Source organism: Tasmannia lanceolata, unplaced genomic scaffold (assembly GCF_043159265.1).
Source record: "Tasmannia lanceolata isolate RefF3 unplaced genomic scaffold, GAP_Taslan_0.1 ptg000015l, whole genome shotgun sequence".
NCBI classification, from domain to species: Eukaryota; Viridiplantae; Streptophyta; class Magnoliopsida; order Canellales; family Winteraceae; genus Tasmannia; species Tasmannia lanceolata.
This window is the reverse complement of record NW_027518692.1, coordinates 37,024,498-37,051,909: the sequence shown is the minus strand read 5'-3', so window position 1 is coordinate 37,051,909 and position 27,412 is coordinate 37,024,498. Positions and strand designations below refer to the sequence as shown.

The 27,412-nt window shown below is 38.4% G+C and overlaps 2 protein-coding genes across 3 annotated transcripts; both read left to right on the top strand.

Moving 5' to 3' along the window:
- The first annotated feature begins 224 nt into the window (after nt 1–224).
- Nucleotides 225–12,194, top strand: MFP1 (MAR binding filament-like protein 1). The gene is made up of 4 exons (XM_077355667.1): nt 225–625; nt 9,874–9,962; nt 10,066–10,206; nt 10,370–12,194. Exons 1-4 carry the CDS (start codon nt 373–375, stop codon nt 12,095–12,097), a joined length of 2,211 nt encoding a protein of 736 aa, XP_077211782.1. The 5' UTR covers nt 225–372; the 3' UTR covers nt 12,098–12,194.
- Nucleotides 12,195–15,223: 3,029 nt separating this feature from the next.
- On the top strand, nt 15,224–26,297 carry LOC143847013 (putative E3 ubiquitin-protein ligase RZFP34). Of its 2 annotated transcripts, none has more exons than XM_077355666.1 (12): nt 15,224–15,362; nt 19,039–19,326; nt 19,409–19,496; nt 20,163–20,222; nt 20,325–20,357; nt 20,995–21,072; nt 21,208–21,251; nt 21,376–21,416; nt 22,167–22,246; nt 22,363–22,454; nt 22,599–22,710; nt 25,653–26,297. In XM_077355666.1, exons 2-12 carry the CDS (start codon nt 19,076–19,078, stop codon nt 25,785–25,787), a joined length of 1,014 nt encoding a protein of 337 aa, XP_077211781.1. In that variant the 5' UTR covers nt 15,224–15,362; nt 19,039–19,075; the 3' UTR covers nt 25,788–26,297. The 2 variants fall into 2 exon arrangements, with proteins under 2 accessions (XP_077211781.1, XP_077211780.1); XM_077355665.1 differs by having other exon boundaries at nt 15,235–18,578; nt 18,673–19,326.
- Nucleotides 26,298–27,412: the final 1,115 nt, after the last annotated feature.

The following is a 27,412-nucleotide window of genomic DNA, read 5'->3' as shown; positions in this document are numbered from 1 at the left end:
CCCTAAAAATCATTTCCATAGGTTGGTCCTAACCCTCTGATCTATAGACGGTTAGGGTCAACCCTCTAACATTCAGATCGGAGAGTTAGGATCAACCTATGGAAATGATTTTTGGAGCACGACCTATTTAGGGTGTGGCCCATCTAATGGACGGTTTGGATCATCCTATGGTGCAGGTCATATCTACTTTTAATAAAGTGAGGAGTGCCCTCATCAAAATACAGTAGCGTTGCGAATTTTCAGAAGAAAAGGACATAGTAGTTTTGGACATAAACAGGGGCACTTCGTTTGCGAGAAGAAGAGCTTTCAGTGTAATGGAAACACAAGGCAGCACTGCTAAAAAGAGAATAGTTTGAATCGTCTGTGAAAGAAATGGGGTTTTTATTGGGAAGCTCTTGCCTTTCACAATCTCCCTTTTGCCAATCTCTTTACCCTCCTTCATTTCTCTGTTCTTCTCAAATTAAAAACGCCAAGAAGAAGATATCAGCCATGGCTTCTTTGGACCAGGATAATCCAACTGATAACAGTTTCTTAAGAAGGAGGGCTTTTTTGCTTGCGGGTCTTTCTGCTTTTCCCTTTTTGCAGTCCAGAGCAAGAGCAAGAGCTGCTGAAAATTTGGTGACAGGTTAGTTGGGTAATGTTTAGATTTCTCTGTCTTTTATCTTTTCTTTCAAATTTTGGGAGAGATTGTTGTGCTTGAATGAATGATGCTGGTTTACTTTCCGGGTGTTTTTTCTTTGTTACTGAGAATGATTTTATGGGGTTCTCATTAGCCAAGCTTTACCCCAAGATATTTCTTTCCAAATAAGTTCCTTCTGTTTAGTCATATTTGAGCTTGATAATAATAATAATTCCTCTGTTTGCTTGTGTCAAGGCTTTACCTTTTTTATGAAAGAAATGATGAAGTTCTGTTATTCTTCATATTTGACCCCTTACTGAATATTTAGTTTATTTTTCATTTTTCTTCTTCTCTGGATTAGTGATCATTGCAATTTGGTTAAGCACTTCTTTATTAGTAGCTAAATTTTGTGTCTTTACTCATCATTATCTGGGTTCAGTTCTTCAATATTGACCCCTTGCTGAATATTTAGTTTATTTTTCAATTTTCTTCTTTGGATTAGTGATTATCGCCAGTTGGTTCAGGACTCCTTTATTGATACCTAAATTCTGTGTCTTAACTCAGCATTATTTGGGTTCAGTTTCAGTTAGTTTTGAGGAAGAAAAACAGAATGATTCGTCCGATGGAGTTTTGCTTATGGCGATCCTTTTGTGTTTTCTCTTAGTTGACATGTGATTCTACATCTTGCTTTCAATAGATAAACTGGTTTATCTTGCAGGGCTAGTCTCTGTAGGGTTTAGCTCTTCAAAATGAGAAAATTTTGGGTTTATCTGCTTCAGGATGATGAACTAGACTTGGTCATCTTTGGTTGGGGACATAGTATTTCAATGGAGGAATTGTTTGACTGTAGAAGAAAATATTAGTCATTAAAGTTGAACTAAAAGGTGTTCAGATAAAGAGCATGAACTGTTGGCACCACATTTATTCCATTGATTTTCACTACTTGTATCTTAATTTGGGAAGGATTCTTCTAGGTTTGTGAAGTTGGTTATGTCATTCAAGCTTCCTCGGGCTACAGAGACATTCAAAGTGAATTACTGAAATTCCTTGGAAGCATACTCGCTCATTGCCTACTAGTTACAAATTGTATAACAGAATGCCTCTCTCGAACCATTTAAATTCCTCGAATGCATTTATAATTTAAAAAACAGTGTGGACCTAGGAGTTATTTGTAGCTCTGCCTTGAAGTACCAATTGTTGGCTTATCTAAGATTGAGACGAGCGTCTCTAATCCCTTGAATGGTTGTTAGGTCGGGACTTTATTTTTATTAGGCAGATGATATGCTTTTTTTTTCTATCAATTGGTGGCATGGTTTTAAATTTCGCCGAACCGAAATATTTCGGTTTCGGTGGAAACCGAAACGAAATTCACTGTAAGTCGGAAAAGTACCAAACTTCGCCGAAACGTTTCGGAAATTTCGGCCGAAACGTTTCGTTTCGGTAACCGAAATTTCGGTGAAACGTTTCGGTGAAGTACAAAATTTCGGTGAAACGTTTCGGAAATTTCCGAAATTTCACCGAAATTTCGGTGAAATTTTTACAAGATTTCGTCTGAAATTTCGTACCGAAACCGAAACGTTTCGGTTTCAGTGATGACCGAAACGTTTCGGTTTCAGTGATGACCGAAACCGAAACCGAAACCGAGATTTAAAACCTTGATTGGTGGATGCTGTTAGGGGATTCTACCCCTACTAGTATTTTTTGTGGGGGAAGAAAGAAGTTAGTGACCATCATTCGTGCAAGCTTTAAAGAGAGGATAAGAAAATAGAGAAGAGAAGAAGGGGAAGAAAGAAGAAGGACGATGGAAAACAGAAAGAGGAGACAAGAAGGAATTTGTGTGGGTTTTATCTCCATCACCACGATCCTAATGTGTGTGTGCGCGCGCGCGTATATATGTATTATGCCCTTAGGGTCATCCAATGATGGGCCCTATCAATATAAATATAAAGGTCAACTTAAGTGACCTAAGTTTCAGGGCCTATCAAATAACCTTCAACATCTAATGAGTGTAACTTTGCATGGCAAGCCCAATCTTCAAGAATCTCCCTCAAGCTAGTGCGTAGATGACATCCATGCCCAGCTTGGAACAAATACTTACAAATTGGCCGTGTGCGAGAGCCTTTGTAAATATTTCTACTAGCTGATCTTTGGACTTTACATGATATTCCCCTTGTTGTTGCCTATACATAATTGCAATGGAACTTCCTAAAATGCAGAACCATTCTAATTCTAGAATGTAGTTGGTCATGGGACTATCAAATAGGAGGTCCGAGTTTAGTGTGAGTTGATGCCTCAAAGCCGAAGATATACGAGACTATCACTTCACCAATGACTCATCACTCTTAGCTAGCGTAATTAATTATTTATTGCAGATCTACCATGCTCATTGATGTTGGCATTTTTTTATAAGCTTTCGGAGAGCTCGGGTAAATTTTATGATCAACCAAACAAGGTCTCAAAAATGATACATTATGTTATAACATAAGTGGTCAAAATTCATGTTTGAGATTTTTTAGTCATTATGACCTCCGTTATATTTATATTGATTGTGACATGTTCTTATTTGTTGATTGAATGGAATAGAGTTTTTCTCTCTTTTTTGCATCATCATCACTTATTAGGTTTTACATCGTATTTGAGCGAGATGATCATGATCAACGGGCAATCATACTCTCATCTTTCCAAAGGTGTTTCTTTCTTCTTCCTATTCACAAAGTTACGAAGTTTTCTCCTTCTTCCTTTCGTTTTCTCTTTTTCCTTCCAACCATAATATCGTACCATCTTTCTTAATCTATCTTTTTTCCTTTCAATCTCAGGAAAACAAATAACCACAGCTCTTCGTCCCGTCATCACCCAATGTTTCTTTCCATTTGAATCCTAGGTTCCTCTCCCCAATGACTTTCTCCTCCTGTACTTTTATGTCTTTATCTCTTTCCAACATAAGCCTCACTTAAGTGAGGTGCATGTTAGCTACTCACATCATTTCTTTTGTCTCTAATGGGCCCTGTCTTCTTCAATGAAAGACGTGCATTTTTTTCTCCTAAACTTTAAAAAAGTACATTTAAACACTTAGTCAGGCGGGTAGGATTGAGCTTATCAAGACTGTCTTAAACTCTTTTCAGATTTTTTGGTCTGCTGCTTTCAACCTCCCAAAGGGTGTCATAAAAAATATTGAGAAATTGTGCAGGGCCTTTCTTTGGGGCCATGACCCTGGTCAGAAGAAATTCCACTCCATCGGGTGGAATGAATTCTGTAAGCCAAAAGAAGAAGGAGGGGCTGTCCTTCGAATTTTGGAGGACATCAACTTGGCCCTTCAAACGAAGCTTTTATGGAATTCTATTCAGGCAAAAGACTCTCTTTGGGCGAGATGGTTTAATCAGAAATATGTAAAAAAAAAGACTTCTGGAGCATGAATTGCCCTTCGAAGCCGAGTTCGCGGATTATTCAAAATCAGAAACATTATCAAGCCTTTTATTTGTGTCAGTGTGGGGAAGGAGGAAGAGATTGATTCGTGGGACCAGCCTTGGCACCCTTCGGGCATCCTTTCCTCTGTTTTCTCTAGAGCCGGAACAGACCCATCACTAAGCTAATGCTAAAACTCTTGCTCATATTCATAATTTCAATGGCTGGGTTCGTACTCTCTCTAAGGCCTCTCTAAGAGACGAATTAGAGTTCCTTAAGAAGGGATCCTTCAATGCCAATAGATCCAACCTGACTATTTGGAAGCCAAACACAGATGGAAAATTTACCACCAAGAGTGCCTGGAGCTCTATTCGCCACACTCATCCTCCTTTCTCATGGAAGGATCTAATTTGGTTCCGTGGCCACATTCCGAGGCACTCTCTCACTGCTTGGAAAGCTTCACTGGTTCTTTGCAACTCAGCCCCTGAATTGGTAAACCATCTGTTTTTTAGATGTAGCTTCTCCACTTGGATTTGGCGCTCAATTTTGTGGCGCATTGGTAATAGAAGAAGGCCGAAAAAATCTATCAAGGAAGAAGCCGATTGGTTATGTGCAAACTTCATTAGGAAAGGGCAACGTTCAACCACAATCAATCTTTGTTTCACTACTGCCATTTACTCCATTTGGAAAGAGCGGAATGCCAGAATTTTCGAACTCCGCAGCACCCACAAGACCAGGATCCTTAAAGATATTCTCTCAATGGTAAAAATCAAAATGAATGAGTTGATCTTAACTGATGCGGACTCCCCCCTCAACCTCAAAACTGCTACTAACTTCGGCTACAAACTTTGCCTGAATCAGCCCAACACTCGTTACTGTTTCTGGGAGCCCCCTCAGGTAGGTGAGACCAAGATTAATGCTGATGCCTCCCTCGAGGCTGATGCCTCCCTCGAGGATGATGGAGGGGGTATTGGTGGACTTCTAAGACAGAATTCAGGTTGTTGTGACGCCATGTTCTCCGTCAATACCGACAAGGAGCCCATCTATGCGCTGGAGCTGAGCGCTATTCTCCAAGGTCTGACTCTTGCCAAATCCCATAACTTTCAGAAAATTTGGATTGAGTTCGATTCCAAATTCGCAGTGGATTTCATCAAGGGAAGTGATAACTGCCCTTGTACTCAAATCGAGAGGGTTAATTCCATTATGACTCTCATGGCTAGTTTCAGTTCTTTCCAGATCTCCCACATATGGAGGGAGGCAAATGGAGCAGCTGATTTGCTATCCAAGCGAAATTTCTGCCCTAAAGGAGAATGTCTATCTCCTTCCCTTGCCTCGGCTGAGCTGAATGATATTATGCTCCTAGATGCCCAAAGGCACCCCTATGTGATTATAGTTGTATGCTATCCTTTGTATCTTTGCTTCTTATTTTGGCTTCTTGCCTTTGCTGCCCTCGCGGGCCCCCATTGTAAATTTTTCCTTTTGACTCTTAATGAATCTGGTAGGGGTCCGCCTAACCCTAACTTACTCACCACAAAAAAAAAAGGGTACATTTAAACACCAACTCAAGGAAAGTCCAACAAACCTTGGTTCTCCCTTTATGAAATTTCAAAACACAGATCTTCTCTTTTGCTACCATCCCTCTAATCTAACCTTGTGCACTCCCCTCATTACATTTCTACAGCCTTTCTCCATTCTTTATTGTCATCCTTGCTCTTTATTGCCTTCTACACTTTTTTCTGACTTAATCTTTTTTGGTCCACCTGTTTTTTAGATGGCAATGGTTTTATTAAAAGCAATAAGGACCGAGATGGTCATTACAGAGACAGAAACAAATAAAAACAACCAAAAAGAGAAAAAAAGCCAAGTTAGGCTGGCAAGAAATCAAACAGTTCTAACGACTCATTAGTCACCCCATCTCTTGCGAGACAATCTTTTTTGGTCCACCTTATTCTTCTCTTTCTCTCTTTCACTATTTTCCTTCTCCAATCTATCATGGTTTCTCGTTCTTCCCTTATCGTCGTCTTCGTCTTCTTCCTCGTTTTCTTTCTTTCTTCAAATCGTCAACTTCAAATTTCTCCAAATCAATTTTCTACTTTGGAAAGGTCAAGTTCTTCCTATTGTTCGAGCCCATAGGATTTTTGATCAAATCTAAGGCCTACCCATATCTGTTGATGAGTTTGTGAAACCGTAGAGAAGTGGTGGGAAAATAAAGGAAGCCTCTGCTTCTTGTTAGGGACGGTATCCCGAATATGATTCTTGTTTTGATGAGGATCAATTGATTGTTGCATGAATTAACTCCACTATATCTCCTGAGGTTTGCTGCCAAGTACTTGATGTCACCTCAACACGGGAATAGTTGAAAGCTCTTGATATTTCATATTTCTACTCTGAGTAGTTAGAGGCTTGTATCATGGGTCGTGTGTTGAGCTGTAAACTAGCAAAAGAGCAAGGCTTCACTTCAGGGACATCTTATTAAGACAAAAGGCATGTTCGACCAATTTGCTGCTATCCAACAGCCCGTGGATGTTCATGATAAGCTTCAATACTCTTTGCAAGACCTTGGGGATGACTGCGGCATGTTTGCCATTCATTACGTGCTCGCTCTGATTTTCCTACATTTGTTGAGCTTCGAGTGTTTTTTATCATGCATGATGGCCTCATGTCTCCCTCTAAGGCTTCTTAGACCCACTCTACTCCTCTCATGCCTCTGGAAGGAATCATTTGATTTGGGTAATTAAGTGAATACAATCTGTGCTCTAGTGCTCATTCTATTCCATCAGACATTCCCTGAGGTGCTGTCTCTGTCCAACTTGCCTTCATCTGGACATGTATGTGGCTGAGGTCATGGACACAGCCAAGGTTTTGGACGTGGTCATAGATATCCACCCTTCCAGTAGTAGAATAACCATGCTGACGCATGGTTTTAAATTTCCCCAAAATTTTCCCGAAATGACTGAAATGTTTCCGTTTCCATCCTCATCGCGTCATTTCCTTTCCATGTCATTATTTCTGTTGAAATTCCCGAAATTCGACCATAATAGTCGGAACGACAAAAAAATGGAAAGATATTATGATTTGCATTCCATTTTATTAACGTAGAGAATAACATTCGGTAGGCAACATATTGAATTGCACAACAAAGTAACCGTATCGTATGCCTGGGATGTCAGATTGGCATGGGACCAATGCATTTCACTAGGTGTTCGATGTGATTAACTCATCATGGATGGCTTTCTTGCATGTGTGTTGGTTCCTAAGTACATATTTGTGCATATTCTAGCATTTCCCAAAGTTCCAGGTCTGAACGAAGAACCAGGATCAGCGATAACAAAAAAGATTTGCTTTTCGGGCTAAAATAACCCCAAACCCCCCGGTCAAACGGGAGCGAGCCCTTCCTCAGAAAGCGCACATCTCATTTAGTAATAAACAAAACAAAGAGGATGGATTCTTTATAACCATTTTCTCACTGCATTGAAGGTTTTTTGTAAATATTTTGAGTTGATAGCTTGGTATCAAAACTGTATCAATGATTGTGATCATCATTGTGTACATAATTCGTGTTAGGATATATATTCCATATGTTTCTGTGATTTTACAAGATTTCTACCGAAACAGAGATGTTTCTGTTTCCATGCCGACCAACCGAAACCAAAATTTAAAATCTTGCATGCCAACACCTACCCCACTTGATAGGACCGGGTGGGCCACTATGTGCCCAAGAAGAGATGGCTGCACTCTACGACTGATAGACGGATGCCCATTTCTTGGAGGCATTTTCATATGATAGATGGGTAGAAGCCTGAAGGGAAGAGATGTCTGCACTCGACAAAAATGATACATGGGACACCATAGCTAGACCTGCAGAGAGGGATGTGGTAGGTTGGGAAGTAGGTATTGAGTTAAAGGGGGTAGCTAGACCTGATGGAACAATTGACACGTAGAAAGCATGTTAGTGGCTAAGGAGTGGCGATCAAAGGCACAGTATTGACTATGATGAAACATTCGGTTAAATAGTCAGAAGCATTACAATAAGGTTCATTCTGACTCCGGCCAACATCTATGGCTTTAACCATGACCAGATTGATGTAAAGACTGCATTTATTCATGAATCTTTTAAGGAGGAGACACACATGGATCAGCCAGAAGGCTCTGAAGTTGCAGATAAAAGTAACTAGGTTTGCAGACTTAAGAAGGCTATCTCCGGGCTGAAAGAGGCTCCCAGAGCATGCTTTCTTCATGAATCTTTTAAGGAGGAGACACACATGGATCAGCCAGAAGGCTCTGAAGTTGCAGATAAAAGTAACTAGGTTTGCAGACTTAAGAAGGCTATCTCCGGGCTGAAAGAGGCTCCCAGAGCATGCTTTGAAAAGCTTCATGAGGCTATTAGGTACAATGGATACAAGGGAACTAAATTTGACTTAATAGGTTTCACATAATGCTACAAATATGTCTGCACCCCTGCAATGTACAATAAGAAGGCCAACTGGAAGGAATGTGATAAGATCAAAGATCCATACACGTATTGAAGCATGGTAGGATCTCTTCTGTATCTTACTCACCAAGCTAGACATAACCTATACAGTGAACCAGGCTTTTCAATGCCAACTAGATCCACAATAGGAGCACTACAAGCAATCAAGTGAATCATGAGATATCTCAGCGGTACAATAGATCATGGGCTATTCTACAAAGGTCCTCAAGACAAGGCAGTTATGGTATGTGGATTTCAAATGCCGATTGAGTTGAAGATCCAAATACACGCAGGTTCGTCATTAGGTATTATATTTCGATGAATGACAGATTTCATGTAGTAAGAAACAAAAGGCAGCGGTCAGGTCGAGAATGCAAATGCCAGATATGGAGCCATGGCTTTGACTGACTACGGCTAAGCTTTACATGGTTGAGACATCTTCTGTAGGAGCTGCACTTGAGATCAAACACATATTTTATACTTTGACAACCAGAGGCCATTATGTTTTCACAAATCCTTGTTTTACATGGAAAGACAAAGCATGCTGAGATTGATTATCACTTCACCCATGAAAAGTTGATAAGGAAGAAGTCTATTCATGTTCTATTACAAATCAATAGCCAGTTGCAGATATTTCTATCAAAGGCCATATGATAGATGACCAGCATTACATAGTAGACAAGCTGAACATGATGTTCTAAGGAACATGTTAGGTTGAGAGAGAGTGTTAGAAGTTGTTGAAATCCATGGTGGGGTTATTTTGGTCAGTATGACGTCGGTTATATTTATTTTACTTGTAGCATATTATTGATGATTGAATGGAATAAAGTTTAGTTTCCGACACGGAATCTCTTGCTCTCTATTTTGTATCTTCATTTCTTTCTTGTTAGTTTTAAATTTTTAATAATGTTTGACATCTCAAGTACAAGAAAGATGAGAATAGTATCTCTGGTACATGACTGTTACTTCTGATAACTAAACTGGATGCTTTTCATGTTATTGTTGAATCTGATGTGCTAGAATTTTATGTATAAACATCGACATTTTCTTAATTTTTTACATATTATACAGAGCGGAAACTGTCAATCAAACCTTTGGTAGACATGTCAATATCATCAGCCTAGTGCCATCAGTGCACATAATAACCTTCATATGTAATTAGTCATTCATGTTTGCACTTTGCACCGTGTGAGTATACTAGCATCAGAATCATACTTGAACTTTTGCTTCTAATGTAATGCCACAAACAGGCTTTTGAATAATGTGCACATATGTATCCCTATTCTCATTTTCTTTTACTTATATTTAATGCTCAGCCTATGGTTAGTGGTCCGTCACAAAAGTGATAATTTATATTTATTTTTATTTTTTAATGTTTCAGGTAAAGGTGATATGAGAATGGCAGAGGATGGCCCTGGAAATCTGGACAATCTTCAAGAAATTTCTTTCCTGCAGGAGGACCAACCTGAGGTTTGAACCCCTCCATCCTACTTTCGTGGTTACAATGTAACAAAATTTAACATATTGTATTATTTGTTAAACTTGTTTTGTGATGGATGGGTCTTTTGTGCAGCAAGTACACCAACAAGGACTAGCAGCAAATCCATTTGTGGCTCTTCTTAATGGTCTTGGTATAATAGGGTTAGGCGTGCTCGGCGCGTTATATGCATTGGCCCAGAAGGAAAAGACTGCTATTGAATCAACAATTGAATCTGTACACCTTTCCACTTAATACTAAATTAATTTTTCTGATGGAGTGTATTAGAGATGTTTTATTAGCAGCATCGTTTCTGAAAAAGGTTTAATCTTTAATGGCTTTAATAAGATGGTATTACTTATTTATTTATTTTTTATACTTTTTATCATGTAAAATTCAGATGAAGACCAAACTGAGCGAAAAAGAAGCAGCCATGGCATTGCGGGAAAAGAACTTTGAGAAAAGGTTACGGGATGAACAAGAAGAAAAATTCAAACAAATCAGAAAGGCCAAGGAAGACCAGGTCTCTTTTTCAAATCAACTGACTTCTGCAAAGAGTGAAATAACAGGATTACGACGAGAGCTACAAAACGATAAAAAAATAGTCCAGGAACTTAAAGTGCAGATGGATCAACTCCAAAGCGGCCTTGAACAAGCTGGTGAAGATAAAAAGTTTCTTGAAGCTAAACTTCTAGAGAAGCACGAGGCAGTTGACGCCCTACAGGAAAGGATAAACTTGCTTAGCTTAGAGGTAAGGGACAAGGAGAAGAATATCGACAATCTCAAATCATTGCTTGTTGAGAAGGAATCAGAGTATAAGAACTTGAATTTTATTTGTACACAAGCCGAAGCAGATCTTGCAGAAACGAATTCTGAAATTAAAGGGTTGAAAGAGGAAGTTCTTAAAACTAGAGAGGAATTGGAACTGGAAAGGTCATCAGTGTGTGATTTGAATGCGAGAATAAAGTCGGTACTTGCAGAAAGAGACGATCTCGACAAACAAATGCACACTCTTAAGGAAGAATACAGTGATTTGAAGTCCTCTTATGCTAGAAGAGTAGCCTCTGATTCGGAAATATTGTCCAACAAAGACCACGAACTCCATCTGCTCAAAGAAAAGCTCGATCTTGCTTATAACGAAGCAAGCAGTAACCATGAATTGATTGCTGATTTGAAAACAGAAAGGGACAGTTTTAGGGCTTCGCTAGAAAATGAAGCGAACAATATGAATAAGTTGAGGGGCGAGCTTCAAATTACTCAAGGAAGTTTGGAAGCATCCACACTTGAGGCTGCTGATTTGTCGAAACAATTAAAACAGTCAAAAAGGTTATGTGAAGAACTAACATCAGAGATCTCAAGGATTCAGTCAGAGTTTGCCAATGCCCAGAAATCATTAACGACGAGTCTGAATGAGGCAGAGTCGAGTTCAAAAGTAATGTCAGATGAACTCGTCTCCATCAAGGAAGTTCTGAAGAAAACCAAGGAAGAACTTGTTGTTATGTCTGATGAAGTGAAAGCTGTGATAGAAACCCGTGAGCAGATAAAGAAGGAACTGGTGGACATTTATAAGAAAGCAGAAATTACGTCCCATGATTTGAAGGAGGAGAAAAAAGTAGTTGCTTCTTTGAACAGAGAGCTAGAGGCATCAAGGAAACAAATAATGGAAGATAAGGAAGCCAGAAGAACACTTGAAAAAGATTTGGAGGAGGCTACTAAATCACTTGATGAGATGAATAAGAATGCATTGTTGCTATCAAGAGAACTAAAGATGACTAATTCTAGAAGTTCTAGTCTTGAAGCAGAGAAAGAAATGCTTTATAAGTCCCTTACTGATCAAAAATATGTTGCGAAAGAAGCACGGGAAAATTTAGAAGATGCTCAGAATCTCCTTGTGAGGCTTGGAAACGAGAGAGAAAGTTTGGAAAAGAGAGGTAAAAAGCTCGAAGAGGAATTGACGGCTGCGAAGGGAGAGATATTGCGGTTAAGAAGTGAGAAAAAATTGACAAGAGTTTCTGTAAATGAACAGCAACAGCGACAGAGCAGTGAAAATGAGGGAAGGGCTCCTGTTGTCACGAAGAGGAATGGTAGGAGGAGGAAGGGAGGATCCACATCAGAAATTTCCCAATAATTTTGAATCTCATGATGTTGGTTATTTTTTCTTCTTATTTCATGTTGTATTGAGAAAATAGAGGAAATATCAGATACAAATTACTTTTGTCGTCTTATATTTATAGTTTTGTGTGTTTTTTTTTCTTTCTTTCTAAAAGTTGATAAATTGGTGAGAGCATTGCTTGAGATACGATAGATGAACTTCTCACAATGATTCTTTTGATAAGATGGGTGGTTGGTATCAGGCCTCATCTGTGGAAGCTTGCGGAGTTGATAGATGAGATCCTGATCCAGGGCCGAGGGGCATTTAGTTAGCTTCCAATATGTTTGGTGATCGGCTAATAGTGAGGCTGAGAACCCAGCATTACTCCTCATTATGCTTGTAATTTGCATTCAAGTTTTTTCTTTTGTTAAGTTGATGAATCAACTCAGGATCTTTGGACTTGCTATTTACACATTTTCAGGGAATCACGGTACAAATTGACAAAAAGCTACAAAAAAAGAGGAATTACCTTGTGAAGTATTCTGTCACTAATCCCTGTAATGGGTTATGTTTATGTTTTGCATGGAAGTATTTTACAAGTAGATGAATCAGCTTAAAACATTTAAAGACTTGTTATTCTGTTACCTCTGCAAAAAAATAAAAAAGGAGGAATTATCTTTTTGTCTTGTATGAGTACATATATGTGCAATTGAGACCATTGATCTCGTGAACTTCCTGAGGCGGCTCAAAAATCAATGGTTGAGCTTTCCTTGGTACACCCTAGTCGAGGCTTGATGAATCAAGAGGATAGGGTCATCTGATTAAGGTGAAATCAATTAAAACAGTCTTGTGCTTGATGATCAGATCAACGGACCCAATCATGTCGACGTGGCACATGTGGGTCCAAAATGGCTATTAGGAAAGAACTAAACAGCCTCCCTCATTTGGAGAATTTTCAGAGTAACCCTTTGTTCTTATCCCATTGATAAATTATTGAGAAGTTGACATGTTGGCAAACCACCATCTTCTTTAAAATTGTTGAAGATATGCTCAGAAGATTAAATGCATTTATCCACTTTGAAGCTATTTAGATCCCCCAATTTCCCACAAATGAAAACGATTGGGCTAAGGAAGCATCTTGCATGAGGTCCTATCAGAAACGTGTCAAGAGGCTTGTCAGTGACACCTAATGAAAATGATGATGGGTCCCAGCTGCCCCCTCCTTGGAATTTGGTACAGACACGTGTGAGCTAAATGTAACGATGTTTTCGTAGGGCGCGCAGGGTTTGAAGATTATCTTATAAGCTACTTGGGTGACGTGGGTGATATTGCCAATGGTGCACTCTTTCCTTTGGTCCTCTTATAGAGTTATGATGGTGGTGTGGCCACGGTGAATGTTGGCAGTTGGCACACACCTCTCAAATGAATCAGACTAAGAGTTTCACTGTTGTTAACACAACCAAATCTTCCAAATTATACAAAGTCTTGTGGAAAGAGACAGCACTGCTGTTAGGTTCTGACCGGGAACCTGCCTAGGTATGGACCGAACCTTGTATGAAACAAATTTAATGGGCCTAGCTTTGGAGCTTTTGGCGTATTGAGGTATCTGACATATCACCAAAAAGGGCAACTTGTGGAGAAGACTATATGAAAAGGGCTACATAGTAAAAAGCAAGAGTGAAAGTCCTCATATAGTGGTCTGCCGAGGACGGCAGATACGAAAATGTGGTGCAATTTTATGATCCTGAGTAGGAGCCTGCCTACGTATGGGACTAAGTGCGACCCAACCCGGTATGGGATTGGTTTAAAGGGATTAGCCTAACATGATCCAACAGCTCTATAGTGATGATAGATAAACACAATTTTATAATTGAGATGACTCATCTCACAACAAATCTAACTATCATCTCTTTAGATTCCTTCATGTTAGTATTGTGATTCTAAGTTGTTTAAGGGCCTAGCCAAAACACATTTCATCAATCCCGGGGCTTTTGATGTATTGCTTGAATACCTAATGTTTGGTATAAGAGCCGACACTACAGAGTGAAAAGTCATCATAGAATGGGCGAAAGGCAGTGAAAGTCATCATAGAATGGGCGAAAGGCATAGAATGGGCGAAAGGCAGTGAAAGTCATGATAGAATGGGTTAAAGGGCTGCCTGGAACAACCGAAGTGAGAGTCATCACAGAGTGGGCAGCACATAGAAGGGGCGAGCTGTAAATAGGACTGCATGACGAACAACCCTGAATGAAGAAATTTGTTATTGAAACTGTGTCTTGTGCACAAAGGAGGAATGATCCTTCCCTCGAAGTGGATCGAGAGGCTGATCTTCTCCCGAAGAAGATCAAATCCGTTTGTAACAAATGCATTAATATTGGTTGGTAACATGTTAGGTAACTATTTTTTCTTGTCCTGTTATCCTTATGTTCACCTTTGCCTGCAACTAAAAGAAGTTGGTCACATTGTGTGAACTACATGTGCAACCCATCCAAAAAAAAAAAACTACATGTGCATACTTAAAATTTTTAAGTTTTCTTTAAGCTGGTAGCAAATCATGAGATTCTCTAAATATGGTAAAGAGTACTTCGGGAACAAAAATTGGTCAGAATTGGCTATGACAAGACAACCTTATGTGAAATAGGTACAATAAATCAAGGATGACGGTGTAAAAACTCTATGGAAACCAAGATAAGGGTGTCAACCAATCCACTTCGGATCGGACCCACTGATGTCTTGGTCGCCATCCATTCAAATTCCTAATCGGATCGGATCCTGCTTCTCATGACTCAATTATGATCCATTTCAAATGGGACCATCCATTAGAGTGTCCTAGTAGAAGGTATAGTATTGTACACAACTAAGTTTCTCTTAAGAGGGCAAGGACAAGTGTGAGCGGCAATGAGGGCCGCACAGTGGGTGAGGGACTTGGGATTCAACTGTGTCAATGGATTTTGCACGGGCTGTCTTCGCTTAATCAAAACTTTAGTGGGGGCCCAACAAAGGAATGGTTTGGATCTTCTAACAAGTTGGCCCCATCGTATTTTTGTCAAATACGCGCACGCGGACAGCTGATGAAAAGTCAAGTACAACACGTCTTCCTTACTTCCTTTTCCGATAGAAGTATCTGGAAATTCGGTATCTGTAAAATCTTATATATAGTCTGAACTGTGGAAAACAGATTTTTATCTCTGCCTGTGAACGAACTCAAAAGAGGAGGAAACTTCAATACTTTGCTGAGAGATTCTTCTCATTTTCTCTCTTCTTCCCTCGGATCGGCGATTCCATCGTCTCTAGTAGAGAAGTTCGTTTGATTTACAATTTCTATCCTTATATTGCTCCCATTTTTTAGTACTCCTTTTTTCCTAAAATCGATTCCAACTTCATCGCTGCGTTTTTCTAGAATTTTTTTTTTTCAAATCTTTAGGTTTTTTTTTCTCGGAGCCTGAGAATCTGCTCGGTCTTGATTTTGTAGATTAGATCGCGTTCTGTTTTTTTTTTCTTCTTCTGTAATTCCAAATTGCAGGAATTTTGGTGTTTTCCAAGCGAATGTTATCAGATCGGAAGCTCCTTATTTTTTTTGTTTTGAACTGAAGTTTGTTCGAATGTTATTAGATCTGAAGCTCCTTAGTTTGTTTTGTTTTGAATTCAAGTTTGTTCGAATGTTATTAGATCTGAAGCTCCTTAGTTTGTTTTGTTTTGAATTGAAGTTTGTTTGTTTTTCTCTTCCAAGCGAATGTTATTAGATCTGAAGCTTCTTAATTTGTCTTGTTTTGAATTGAAGTTTTGTTTTTTGTTTTCATTGAAGAGTTGCTTATACAACTGTGATGATTAGGTTTTACTTAGCTGATGTATGTGTTTATAAAGCCTTTTTCTGTAATATTGTGAATCTGCAAGGTTATGTGATATGCATGCGAAATCTAAATACTCAGACATGGACTGTAGACGAGATCTTAGTAAAATTGATGTCATGAACGGAGAATATTTGGTTTACTTGAATTCTGTGTCTCATATGATTCTGTACTGGGTGTTCTTTGAGTACAAAGTCTGGAACCTTTTCCTTGTGATATCTTGCTATATTGTACTTGGAATTTTGATGTATGACGGTTGAAAACTTGAAATCAAACTTATTTTTTCACCTTTCCACTTTGTGGATGAAACATTTGTTGTAAAGCTTGGTGGTCACACTCGAAGCTGTCATATGAATTCCTTGGTAGAAAGCGTCAATCTATGATACTTTGATTCTTTGTATAGGGGTTGGAACGAAAAAAAACCTAGATTATTGTTATTATTATCTGTTAAGCATAAAATACCGAGTATGGTGGAAGCGGATATCCTAACGGCCTCTTAGTGTACTGACTACCAATTTCCCTCTTTTCTAGGAAAATTCCATGCTACTGGACCCCCCTGGAAACTTTTTCCATGGATTTTTTTTTTTTTTCATATTTCCTCCCCTAGATCCAAACGACCACTTAGCGTGCTGAATGCCTCAAACTAGGGTGCATGCTATTTTTGGCCCTTGTAGGCTATGGAGAATCCTGCGAAAATTTCCTGTTCCTTTAATCTCTTTTCCTAATTTCAAGATTGGATTCATTTTCATAACTAGAGTTATGACTGGGTGTCACTCCCTATCTAAACTGAGAGATTCTTATGGCATATAGTCTCTTGTGGTTATGTCTGTAATGCTATTAGTGCTGATTCTTTACTGAGGAATTGAAAGGCAGGGCATCCGAAATGAGGTCTTCTTAAGAAGTAATCCGATGATCATAGGCTTGAACTTTATCTTTTGGAATTGTAAAACCCAGCATTACCGGTACCAGTTTATTGCTCTTCTCAGTCATGTGAATACATTTCTTCAGTAAACTTCTAGGCTTTTGATGTTTGTAGACACTAAAGGCTGCATTTTGGAACAACTTGCCTTGGAACTATTTTTCTTGAACTAGCTACATCAAAATCTAATTTGAACTGATGACTTTGGATATCTGTCTAATAATAATTATTTGTCTGGCATTTTCCCAGTGGAAAATAGATAGTTTATCTTCAATAAGTGTAGTTGGGTGTTTTATCCAGGATGACTGGTGCTTGCATTTGCTTTCAAGTGATTAATTTCTACATCAAGGGTGATTGCCTTGATGCGTGATAGATGTTCTGCAGAGATATTGTAACGTAGCCTTGTATTTAAACGAGCGTTACGAAAGCAAAACAACATCGCGGACAATTGTCAGCCTAGTTTCAATTTAAAAAGGTATGACTTTGAAAAGAGAGCTTCAAAGTTCAAACGATACGTGGCTGGCTTAGCCCACTATACCATGATTTGCGTTTTGTGTTGACCAGTTCATAATCAACCTCTTACCTCTAGATATAATGGTATACAAAACTATTAAATGATCAAAACAGTTGGGTAACAGCTGAGATTGATGAATGGATTATGTCACTGTTTTAGGGAAAAGAAAGGCCATGGATGGATTAGTCTAGCGAAGCCGAGGTTAGGGGGGCTTTCCAAGGGATCAAGAGACTAGATAAAGATCTCTATGATAGGGTGATTGTGGGGGGTGACTCCAAAAATGTAATTATGTGGTTATCGGGTTCGGCAGTTCCTCCATGGAGATTCTTATCTTATTTTGAGGAGATTTCTGACTTAATTGAAGGTTCTTGCATTGTTTTTAAACATGTTAAGAGATCTGCAAATTGTGATGCAGATTCCCTAGCTAGGTCTGGGGGGAATAGGTCGGGTTTGGAGTGGTTTGACTTCCTACGTCCCTGACTTCTTTGTATTTTATCTCTGTATTTGTTTTTGCTTTTCCTTGTTCTATTGAGGACCTCCTCAGTTCTCGCTTTATTATTAATTAATATATCCTACCATTTCAATAGAAAAAAGAAAAAAAAGGCCATGAGTAATCCATTATGTCGTGTTTTCTTTCGTACACTCGATAGATGTGGAGAAGAGTAGAAAGTTTACGGTCACCTTTTAACAAATAAACTGCCATGAAAGGCTTCTAGCATTACGAAACCTGAACTAGTATATTAAACTGTCAGCTACGTATGAGTTCTCTCATTGAAAAGGATATACCTTTTTGACACTGTTCATAGCCATGTCTTTAAACTGCCTCTGAGTTTAACAAACATTGCTCAATCTAATTACAACTTTTGATGCAACCATATACCTCCACTAGACCAGGATGATTAGTGGACTATCACCTCCATTATTTTTATTATCCTATATCTTCTTTATTGTCGAAGGTGAACACACTGCAGGGTACAGAACTTAGAGTGCAACTTTATATTCATCTAGGACTAGTTACATTTCCAAAGTTACAAAGTGCGAGTAAGCCGCCTAGTATAAAGAAAAAGAAATAAACTGTTGCTTGAAGCAGACCTTCCTTATTGGAGATAGTCCCATCGCATTTTGTTCAGAATCAACGTTAGGTATGTGGTCAAGGTTCCTTGTTCAAAGAAGACTATGAGAAGGAGGTCAGAATCACAGCCTGCATCTTTGTGGTCGTAATGGACGCTCAGAACAGTATTCTTCTCCAATCCCTTTGCACTTCTTTTCTTTTCCCTGTATCTTTTCTTCCTCGTATGCACTTGATGTTGTGATGCATTGCTTTTACCAGAAACTGGGGCGAATCTGTTGGTGGTGCGCATTTTAGTTCCATTTGGTTTTCGGACTATTTGAAGCAATCAAGTGATCATGTACTATTGGTTAATATTCGTCTCTGGAGGTTCAGGAGTGCTTCAGTGCAGCAATATAATTATTAGTTGGGGTTCTTATATCCCTGCATATTCTGATGAATCCTTCTCTTGGAGTTTGCTAAATGGAGCTGTACAACGTTGCTGTGATTTTGTGCTTGCTGATTAGAATTCGTCTGCAGCAGTTTACAAGAATGCAACAATATCATCCGGTGTTTGCCTGGTTTGATCAGGTGACTAAATGCCTTTTGAATTTTGAACAATTTTGCTAAATGAGTTCTCTTGTGCAGGCCTATTAAGTCCAGCAGTTGACCCATTGGGTACTAAATGGAGGTCTTGAGTAGTCATTTTCTGTCTCTTGGAAATGATGAGCCAGAGAAACATGAAGTGGCATTTCAATATACTGAGAACAATGAGCCAGAAATACTTCAACAGACAATAAACAAAGACAATGAAACAAGGACTGATGCTTCATGTTCTCAGTTGTCCTGTGGAGAGTGCATGCCTACAGAACAATCAATAGATGATTTGAACATGGATCCCGCAGAAAAACAGGAAAGAGGATATATGGAGTATGGGTATGTCTTTTTTCGAATGATTATTTATTGCTTACATAAGTTATTTTTATTAATTATTTGGTGCATGGCTTGTTTTTGACAGATGTTCACATTATCGAAGAAGGTGCCGTATTAGAGCTCCATGCTGCAATGAGATTTTTGATTGCCGACATTGTCACAATGAGGCAAAGGTGAGCATGTTCACATTTAAGTCTTAAGTAATCTCAACTGTTTCTATTCATATATTTTTCTAAATTCGTGAACAAGCGGTATTGTATTTATTAAGAGTTCTAGGTTTACCATAAGTTACAGTGTAGTTCTTTTAATTAGTGTGCTTATTTTACCCTCTGTAAACCTTCATAGTTGGCCCATGCATGATCTAATTAAAGAGACTAGCATATCTCTACTTTGACCGTCGATGCCTGCATGTTTACTCTCAGAAACCCCTCCTAACTTCACTCCATTTGTTTGCACAGCTCATTGTGTATTGTAATGCGCAATTAATAAATTTTAAATAGAAGGCATGTACTGTGTAAATGACATCTCTCACAAACACAAACACAAACACAAACACAAACACACAAATATATTATTTATGTCAGCAATATTAATGCTGAATCATTTCTTTTGCACTTGGAATCAAATATTGGTATGAGCCTTATGTCTCAACCATTCTTAGCTTACACCTCTTTCTTTCACGTATGCGCGAATTTGATTTGCATTAAATTACAATGCTATATTTCCAATCTGGTGTCATTCTATTGTAACTATAAATAATACATTTTGTGTGTTGCCTCCGTCATCTATCGACTCTAATTTCAAATGTTCGTATGGTTTACAAACATTTTGTTGGACAGAATTCTATCAATGTGGAAAGGATGCACAGACATGACCTTCCACGTCATCAAGTCCGCCAGGTAGATTCCTTCCCCTTCATATTTATCCTGATAGCTATATTCTTCATGTTTTATCTAAATAAAACGAGCTGCAGTTTTTGACTTGTGGTTCCTCTCTTTCAGGTCATATGTTCACTCTGTGGCACTGAGCAGGATGTAAGTATCAAACATTGAATTGACCTCCCATATGACCTTAGTTATAGGCTAATAGCATTAGGTTGTGTTCTAAGGAGTTACACCCATCAGATTTTGTTCTGTTGATGCTGATACCTAAAATACATATGATTTGTTTTGGGTTCTTCCAAAAATTTAATAGATCTGTCGAGTTCTATTTTTTAGATGTTTTCATGAACACCCTTATGCTCCAAGATAATACCCGATATGCATGATGAATCTTATTTACGACAAGGAGGCTGGTTTAGAAACCATTAAAATTAGGCATCATGTTACTTTGTCCTATATGTGAAAAGGTAAAAGCAGATCAATTAAGACAACTGACATGGTGTAAATGCCTAACTTTATGGGTGCAAAGACCTATTTCCTTACAGTGGATAAGCACTTTTTTTTCCTTATAAATTTACTGGATACATGGTCAAATTTCATTTCATAAATTTATTCTCTGCCATTGGATGAGAACATGGAGGAGCATTTTTTCTGTTATTTTTATTATATCCTGGATCACTTCTTGCAAAACAGTTCCAAGTGCAGTTGCTATCTGTTTTGCTCAACTCTGGAATTCATTTTTCTGTCAGTCATTTATTCTTTTGTCGTGAATGGCTTCTTCTGAGTCCAGGTTCGGCAAATTTGCATCAACTGCGGTGTGTGTATGGGGAAATACTTCTGCGAGACTTGCAAGCTGTTTGATGATGATGTTAGTGGACTAGTCCTTTCCTGGAACCTTCATGATGAATGGCTTCTTTGTTGTTTTGTGCTTTAAGAATAGGGATTACTCAATTGTTGCTTCTATGCATTCATATCTAATTTTACTTGCTTTTCTTATTTGTAGACATCAAAGGAACAATACCACTGCAATGGTTGTGGAATTTGCAGGTTTGCCACCGAATTTTTGATCTTAAAGTCTTTTTATATCTTTTTTTTTTTTTTTTGTTTATTCGGATTGTGAAATCTGATTTTTGTCACTTGAAAAGAATTTGATAATTTGATTTGGTTACAGAATTGGTGGACGCGAAAACTTCGCTCATTGCTTCAATTGTGGTAATCCCTGGTTTCAAGCTATTCAGTTACCTGGCATTCCTTCTCCCTTTCTGCTTTCTGTTAATGAAACTTAATTCTTGTTGTTATCTGCACTTGAGTTTTTTTTTTAACACTTCTAAGTTGTAGCTCATTCTGATTATTGTGGTTGTCCCCACTTCTGGCACTTTCTAGACTACTGATATAGTGCAAAAAGGAATAATTGCTAGCAGTAGTTAGTAACTTTGACACGGTCACGTTTCTTGGTGTCAGCATAGACATCAGGTGTTCGTGGGAAGCCTGAAAGTCCTGGTAGACTGACATGCCTGTAAATCTATATGATAACATTGAAAACTATCTCACTCCCTAGTTTCGATATTGGCAGGTCACTCTTAATTTTAAACTTCTGTGATTTGCTGTTGATGGCTTGTTAGACATTGTAAAGGCTGATTGGGGAAGTGTAAAGAGAGGGCTGCCAATATCCAATAAAGGGACTGCCAATATCAGTTCACTATATATATTGCCGGAAATACTTAAAAGCTAAATTGTCAGTTTATAAATCATGTAAAAAAGAATGAATAAAAAAGACAAAAAAAAGAGTTCTTTGTTAATAATCTTAGATTGGTAATTATTTCTTTCAAATTAAATTTTTGAAGGGAATAGTACAAGTTCAAAATAATTGCATGCATGCCTTTTTCTTCTGTTTCTTGGTCTTGAATTTTTTTAGTTATTATTCATGTCTAATTAGGTATTCTTTCTGATTGTTAAATGAAGGTTGCTGTTACTCGGTTCTGTATAACGGCCATCCCTGTGTGGAAAGAGCAATGCATCATGACTGCCCTGTTTGCTTTGAGGTGAGATTCATGCTTTCTATTTATTATTGTTTATTCTCTTGCAGTACTTCTCGTCAATGTTTGTTTATAGGACAAGTTATCTAAATGTGTACTGGCATATTTTCTATGATTTGCAGTACCTTTTTGAATCCACCAGCAAAGTGAGTGTCTTGCCATGTGGTCACACTATTCACATGAATTGCTTAAAAGAGATGCAGGAACATTCTCAGTAAGCTTCTCATTGTACTCTACTTTCTTTAAGTCATAAGTTTTTGCATTCTTAGATATCTCATAGTTTCTCATTGTACTCCACTTTCTTAAAATCATAAGTTTTTGCATTCTTAGATATCTTATTTTAACAAATACTTCTCAGATATGCTTGTCCCCTTTGCTCCAAGTCGGTGTGTGATATGTCAAAAGTATGGGAAAAAATAGACATGGAGATTGCTGCTATACCCATGCCGGAATCTTATCAGAACAAAATGGTAAAAACTCTCTGTCTCTATCTGTCTACCTAAGCATACATACATTTGTGTGCGGTCTACATATCTGATAGGCCAATGTGATGTGAATACCTGTATTATGATAATTAGTTTTGTATGATTTGCTATGAGTTTTGATCCTCTTGGGGTAGCACTATATGAAATTCATAGAGAAGAAGTTTATTGTTTACTTAGAAGCTGCCCAATTTTTCTGCTTTCTATTTATTCACACCTTGTCTTTGAGCTTTTCCTCCTGTAGATATGCTCCATGAAATTTGCAAGAGATTATGGCCATTCTTGTTACAATTCGTGAGCCCTATGGTATCTTATATACCTAGGGTTTCTTAAAGACAGTAGGCTGTGGGATCTCTAGGAGTGGTGGTCCTTGTTGAGCACTCACACATTCCATACTGTATATAACTAAATGTACCCATATATGACCCCCTTATAGGGCATCAGCTTTTGGTAGCATGAAAGTTATATAGACATTACCAAAAATTATGTGGACGCCTCAGGTCTAGGAATTAATTGTCTCCTGTAGATAGAACAACCCTAATCATTAGACAATGATACATCCACTGGGTGTGACAAACAATGATCTCATTCAGTGTATAAACTTACTTCACACACACATATGTGTGCTGATGGTCTCCACCCCAGTGTGATTGAGATAAGTCTCTCTCTCTCTCTCTCTCTCTCTCTCTCTCTCTCTCTCTCTCTCTCTCTCACTCTCTCTCTCTCTCTCTCTCTCTCTCTCTCTCTCTCTCTCTCTCCATAACATATGCCACTTTTACCTGAATTAGATGTCCAATCTTCATTACCAATTGTGAACAATTTTAGGTCTACAAGGAACTGGAACACCATATCGCATGCCATGGATTCCTTAATCCTAGGCAGGGTGTTCCTACAATATTACCTGAGGAACCTTATGCCAACATCTAATGCGGCATTCAAATCAATGTACCCGTGACAATCATCTCTAACATGTAAGAATGTACAGCCAATAAAGAAGTTGGCTTTTGATGGTATATTACACTAACACTATATTCTTTGTTACTCAAATCTTGGTACCATTTTGGATTTTCCTAGTTTTTCTCAAGCAAATCTTGGTAGTAATTTGTGTCTCCTAATTTATCTCAAGCAAAGGGGATCTCACTTGACGGCCATCAATTCAGTCATGGGCTTTCCTCAATGGTGTTTGCAAGTCTTTAATGGTACTCCTTGAGTCCTTGAGAGAAATCCACCCAAAAACATTGAGAACATCTTGCACTATTAACAAAACATTGAGAAACCTTGCACTATTAACAGATCCAAGAAAGAGGAAGTCAGTAATTGAAATCACATGTAATTGCCAATACTTTAGCTTCATTAGAATCTTTAACCCCCATGGGCTTTGAGAAGACATCACCATGGTATCTCATGATGACACCCACTATAGGACCAAGGTCCCCAAATCTAAATCCCATCAAAGTTCAAATTGATATCACCCTATGGAGGGTGAGCCTAACGTCCAATGAGAGGATGGGCGATCAACCACCCTGTTGTAAGAGTTGCAATACTCAAGATTTGCAGACCTCAGACGTAAAATCCCCAAAAAACAGCTTACCAGAAATCTAGATGTAACCCAATAAGTCTTTTATTGTATTGGACACATAGCTGAAACTGAACCCCTCAAAGTACTGGGATTCTTTGATTTACCTCCAAAAATTCTTTTATTGTATTCCTTACAGATAGCCTACCATATCGTAGGGACACACTCTCCACAACAAAGTCTCTGAAATGCCATGTGAAGAACACCCAGGCCTCCACTTTTTCTTTTTTTTCAATGGTACCCAGGCCTCGGCTTGCTTTGTCATTTCCCTTGACATCACCTAAGATGTACCAAAAAGGGACCAGATCAATCCCCTACAAATTGGGTGCAACTGAGCTGTGGATGAGAAGATAATCCGCTGACTCTTCGGCAACACATCACACATTACACACCTATTGATGATGAACCTATCCGGTGTATCGGATGGTCCAGAATTAGAGTATTATGACTACATGAAATGCAACAGAAAACAACCACACCCCAGGGGGAGCCGAGAAGGACCAAAGCCCAAAAGATGACACAATACCCTCTATTGAGCGAATCAACCAAAAGTAGAATGATCTCATTGAGAACATAACCGGTGAACTCCACATCCAAATTTGCATATCCCAACCATCTTCCCTAGGTGTTCGATGATTTTAAACCATTATGGATTGATATCTTTCTTATGTGATGGTTTCTAAGTAAGGTTTCTAAGTGTGTGTTTATGCTTATTCCAGCATTTCTTGAAGTTTCATCTTAAAATTATATCATTTGAATTTGTTTCCCTACTTCTCTGTGATTTTATAGGACTTCTGCCGAAATTTCCAACAGAAACCTAAACGCTTCCATTTTGGGGCTATTGAAACTGAAACTGAAACTGAAATTTAAAACCTTGGTTTCTCGTTTAAACTCTATGGCCGTGTTTGGAAACCATGGATTTTTTTTATGGAATTTTAGTTTACCAAGTGGTTAGAGAGTAGGAGAGAGTGGGAGAGAGAGAGAATGAGAGGGCACTGTGTGAGAGGAGATGGTCCCAAATGGTTCAAAAATACACAAAAAAAAAAACCTCTGTTTTGAGTAGAGTTTTTCTTTTCCGTATTTTCAGCCACTTCTCACCCTCTCCTCACTCATTGGCCTATCAATTCTCTCCTATCCCACCCTCCTTTCCTTTCTCCCACCGCTCGATGAACTAATTTTCTATGGAAAAAAATTCATGGCTGCCAAACATCCCACCTATAAGTTTTGCAGTTTCTGTTCCTTAAGTCTGTCTTTTTGGGCCTGGTTGCCTTATCTTTTGCTGCTTGCATTTTTCTATGCCTTGCATTGGCTGACTGTTAATAAAGCAAGAGTGTATGCATGATGCATAATGCAGGTATGGATCCTCTGTAACGACTGTGGAGCAAACTCCCAAGTACAATTTCACATTGTTGCTCAGAAATGCCTTAACTGCAAGTCTTACAACACTCGACAGACTAGTGGTTTAACTGATGCTATGCTCTCCCACTAGCCTTTTTCCGGCCATTCTATTTTGGGAATCTGCTCACTTTTTAGCCCAATCTCGGAGTAGTAGAGAGAGTTACTGAACCATACATCTCGACTGCTTTGCCTATGAGCCCAGTCTCAGAGTAGTAGTAGAGAGAATTACTGAACCATACACGCCAGGTCTACTTCTCTGAGCCCCTATTCACCTCCTTAAGTAATGGCAAAGAACCTTCTCTTTGTTAGCTCTTTTATCTCATTCGGCAATGTTTAAGCCACAGCAGCTTTGAGGGGGAAAGAGGAGGATTGCCTTCTCAGTTTACATTAATAATGAAGTTGAATTTAGGTTGTGGCCGTGCTGAATTCATTCTTTCGTTGTGTTTGCAGTTGTTGGGTGAGAAGTGATTTTTTTTATCAGGACAAAAAAAGGATGTAATTGCTTGTAACATCAGTGTGCTTTTTATGTTACAGCATCTGGATTGTTGGAGTGGTGTTCATTATTCAGTGGTCTTTATCGAACGAGTTCTTATTTGATGTATGGCCACATTTTTCCAAGGAAAAATATGCGAGCAAAAGTAAAAGTGGGGGCACTTGCTCAAATATCCAATCCATTTATTTCTTAGGTCTTCCTACGGATGGACCATTGAGAAATATCCAGAACCATTGGACGATTTCTAATCTTCCACTTTGCTCCCTGTTTGGATGGGAGGAAAAAGATTTCTGGCAGATTTTTTTTTTTTTTTCCTTTCCATGATTCATAGGGAAATGATATGGTTATCGCATATTTGGAGGGAAATTATCATAAATTGAAGGCATGGTTTTAAATTTCGGATTTCGGTCGAGATTTCGGTTTTTCCGAAATTTGACCCAAAAAAACTGTTTTTTTTTATTTTATATTAATTTAATATTTTACCGAAATTTCGGTAATTTCGGCTGAAATTTAATATTAAATAAAATATTGGTTTCGGGTTATGTACCAGATTTCGGTCGAAATTTTGAACCTTGATTGAAGATCATCTAAATAAAATAAGACTTTGAACTGCACTGTTTCTTTTTTAATGTAATCAAACAATGGAAAATCAGGAAATGTGAAAAAAAAAAAAAATCAAGCTGATCTTCCAGTTATATTACCAATAATGTTGGTTTCTTGTAATAAATGTTACCCAAAAGTCCATGCAGGAAAACTGTTCTCATTTAACCAAAATATATACATGAATTGATGTTAGAAGATGATGATTGGATTGGTTTTTGGGGTATAAAAGATCCAAAGTGAGGCCTCTCAAGTGAAAGGTTTGGATAAATCAAAGATGGGACCTACTATATTAAAGAGGGCACTTATTTTACACTGAAAAGAATGTCGAGAATTTGAGAGTTGATGGAGCTAAAGATGACCCTAGGTTTGATTGTCCAAGAAACATATTGATTCGAACTGTTCTGATCCGATCAATGAGGTTTTTCACATGGTGACCCACTCAAGATTTGAACCGTGTGTTGGACATTGAGGCGAAGGCGAATCACAATTTGGGGTGCCCTTCTTTTTTCTTTTTTTCTTTTTTTCTTTATCGGTACTGCCATTGGGGTGCCCTTCTTGGGGTCACTTACTATTGAATTACTTATTGGTGAGTCAACTGTCGGCCATTATTGGACCATGTA

Coding starts and splice junctions, on each gene's coding strand:
- MFP1 (XM_077355667.1), top strand. CDS start 373: ATGGGGTTTTTATTGGGAAGCTCTTGCCTTTCACAATCTCCCTTTTGC. Junction 9,963..10,065: donor TGCAGGAGGACCAACCTGAG/GTTTGAACCCCT, acceptor TCTTTTGTGCAG/CAAGTACACCAACAAGGACT. Junction 10,207..10,369: donor TTGAATCAACAATTGAATCT/GTACACCTTTCC, acceptor TGTAAAATTCAG/ATGAAGACCAAACTGAGCGA.
- LOC143847013 (XM_077355666.1), top strand. CDS start 19,076: ATGGAGGTCTTGAGTAGTCATTTTCTGTCTCTTGGAAATGATGAGCCA. Junction 20,358..20,994: donor TCTGTGGCACTGAGCAGGAT/GTAAGTATCAAA, acceptor TTCTGAGTCCAG/GTTCGGCAAATTTGCATCAA. Junction 21,073..21,207: donor GCAAGCTGTTTGATGATGAT/GTTAGTGGACTA, acceptor TCTTATTTGTAG/ACATCAAAGGAACAATACCA.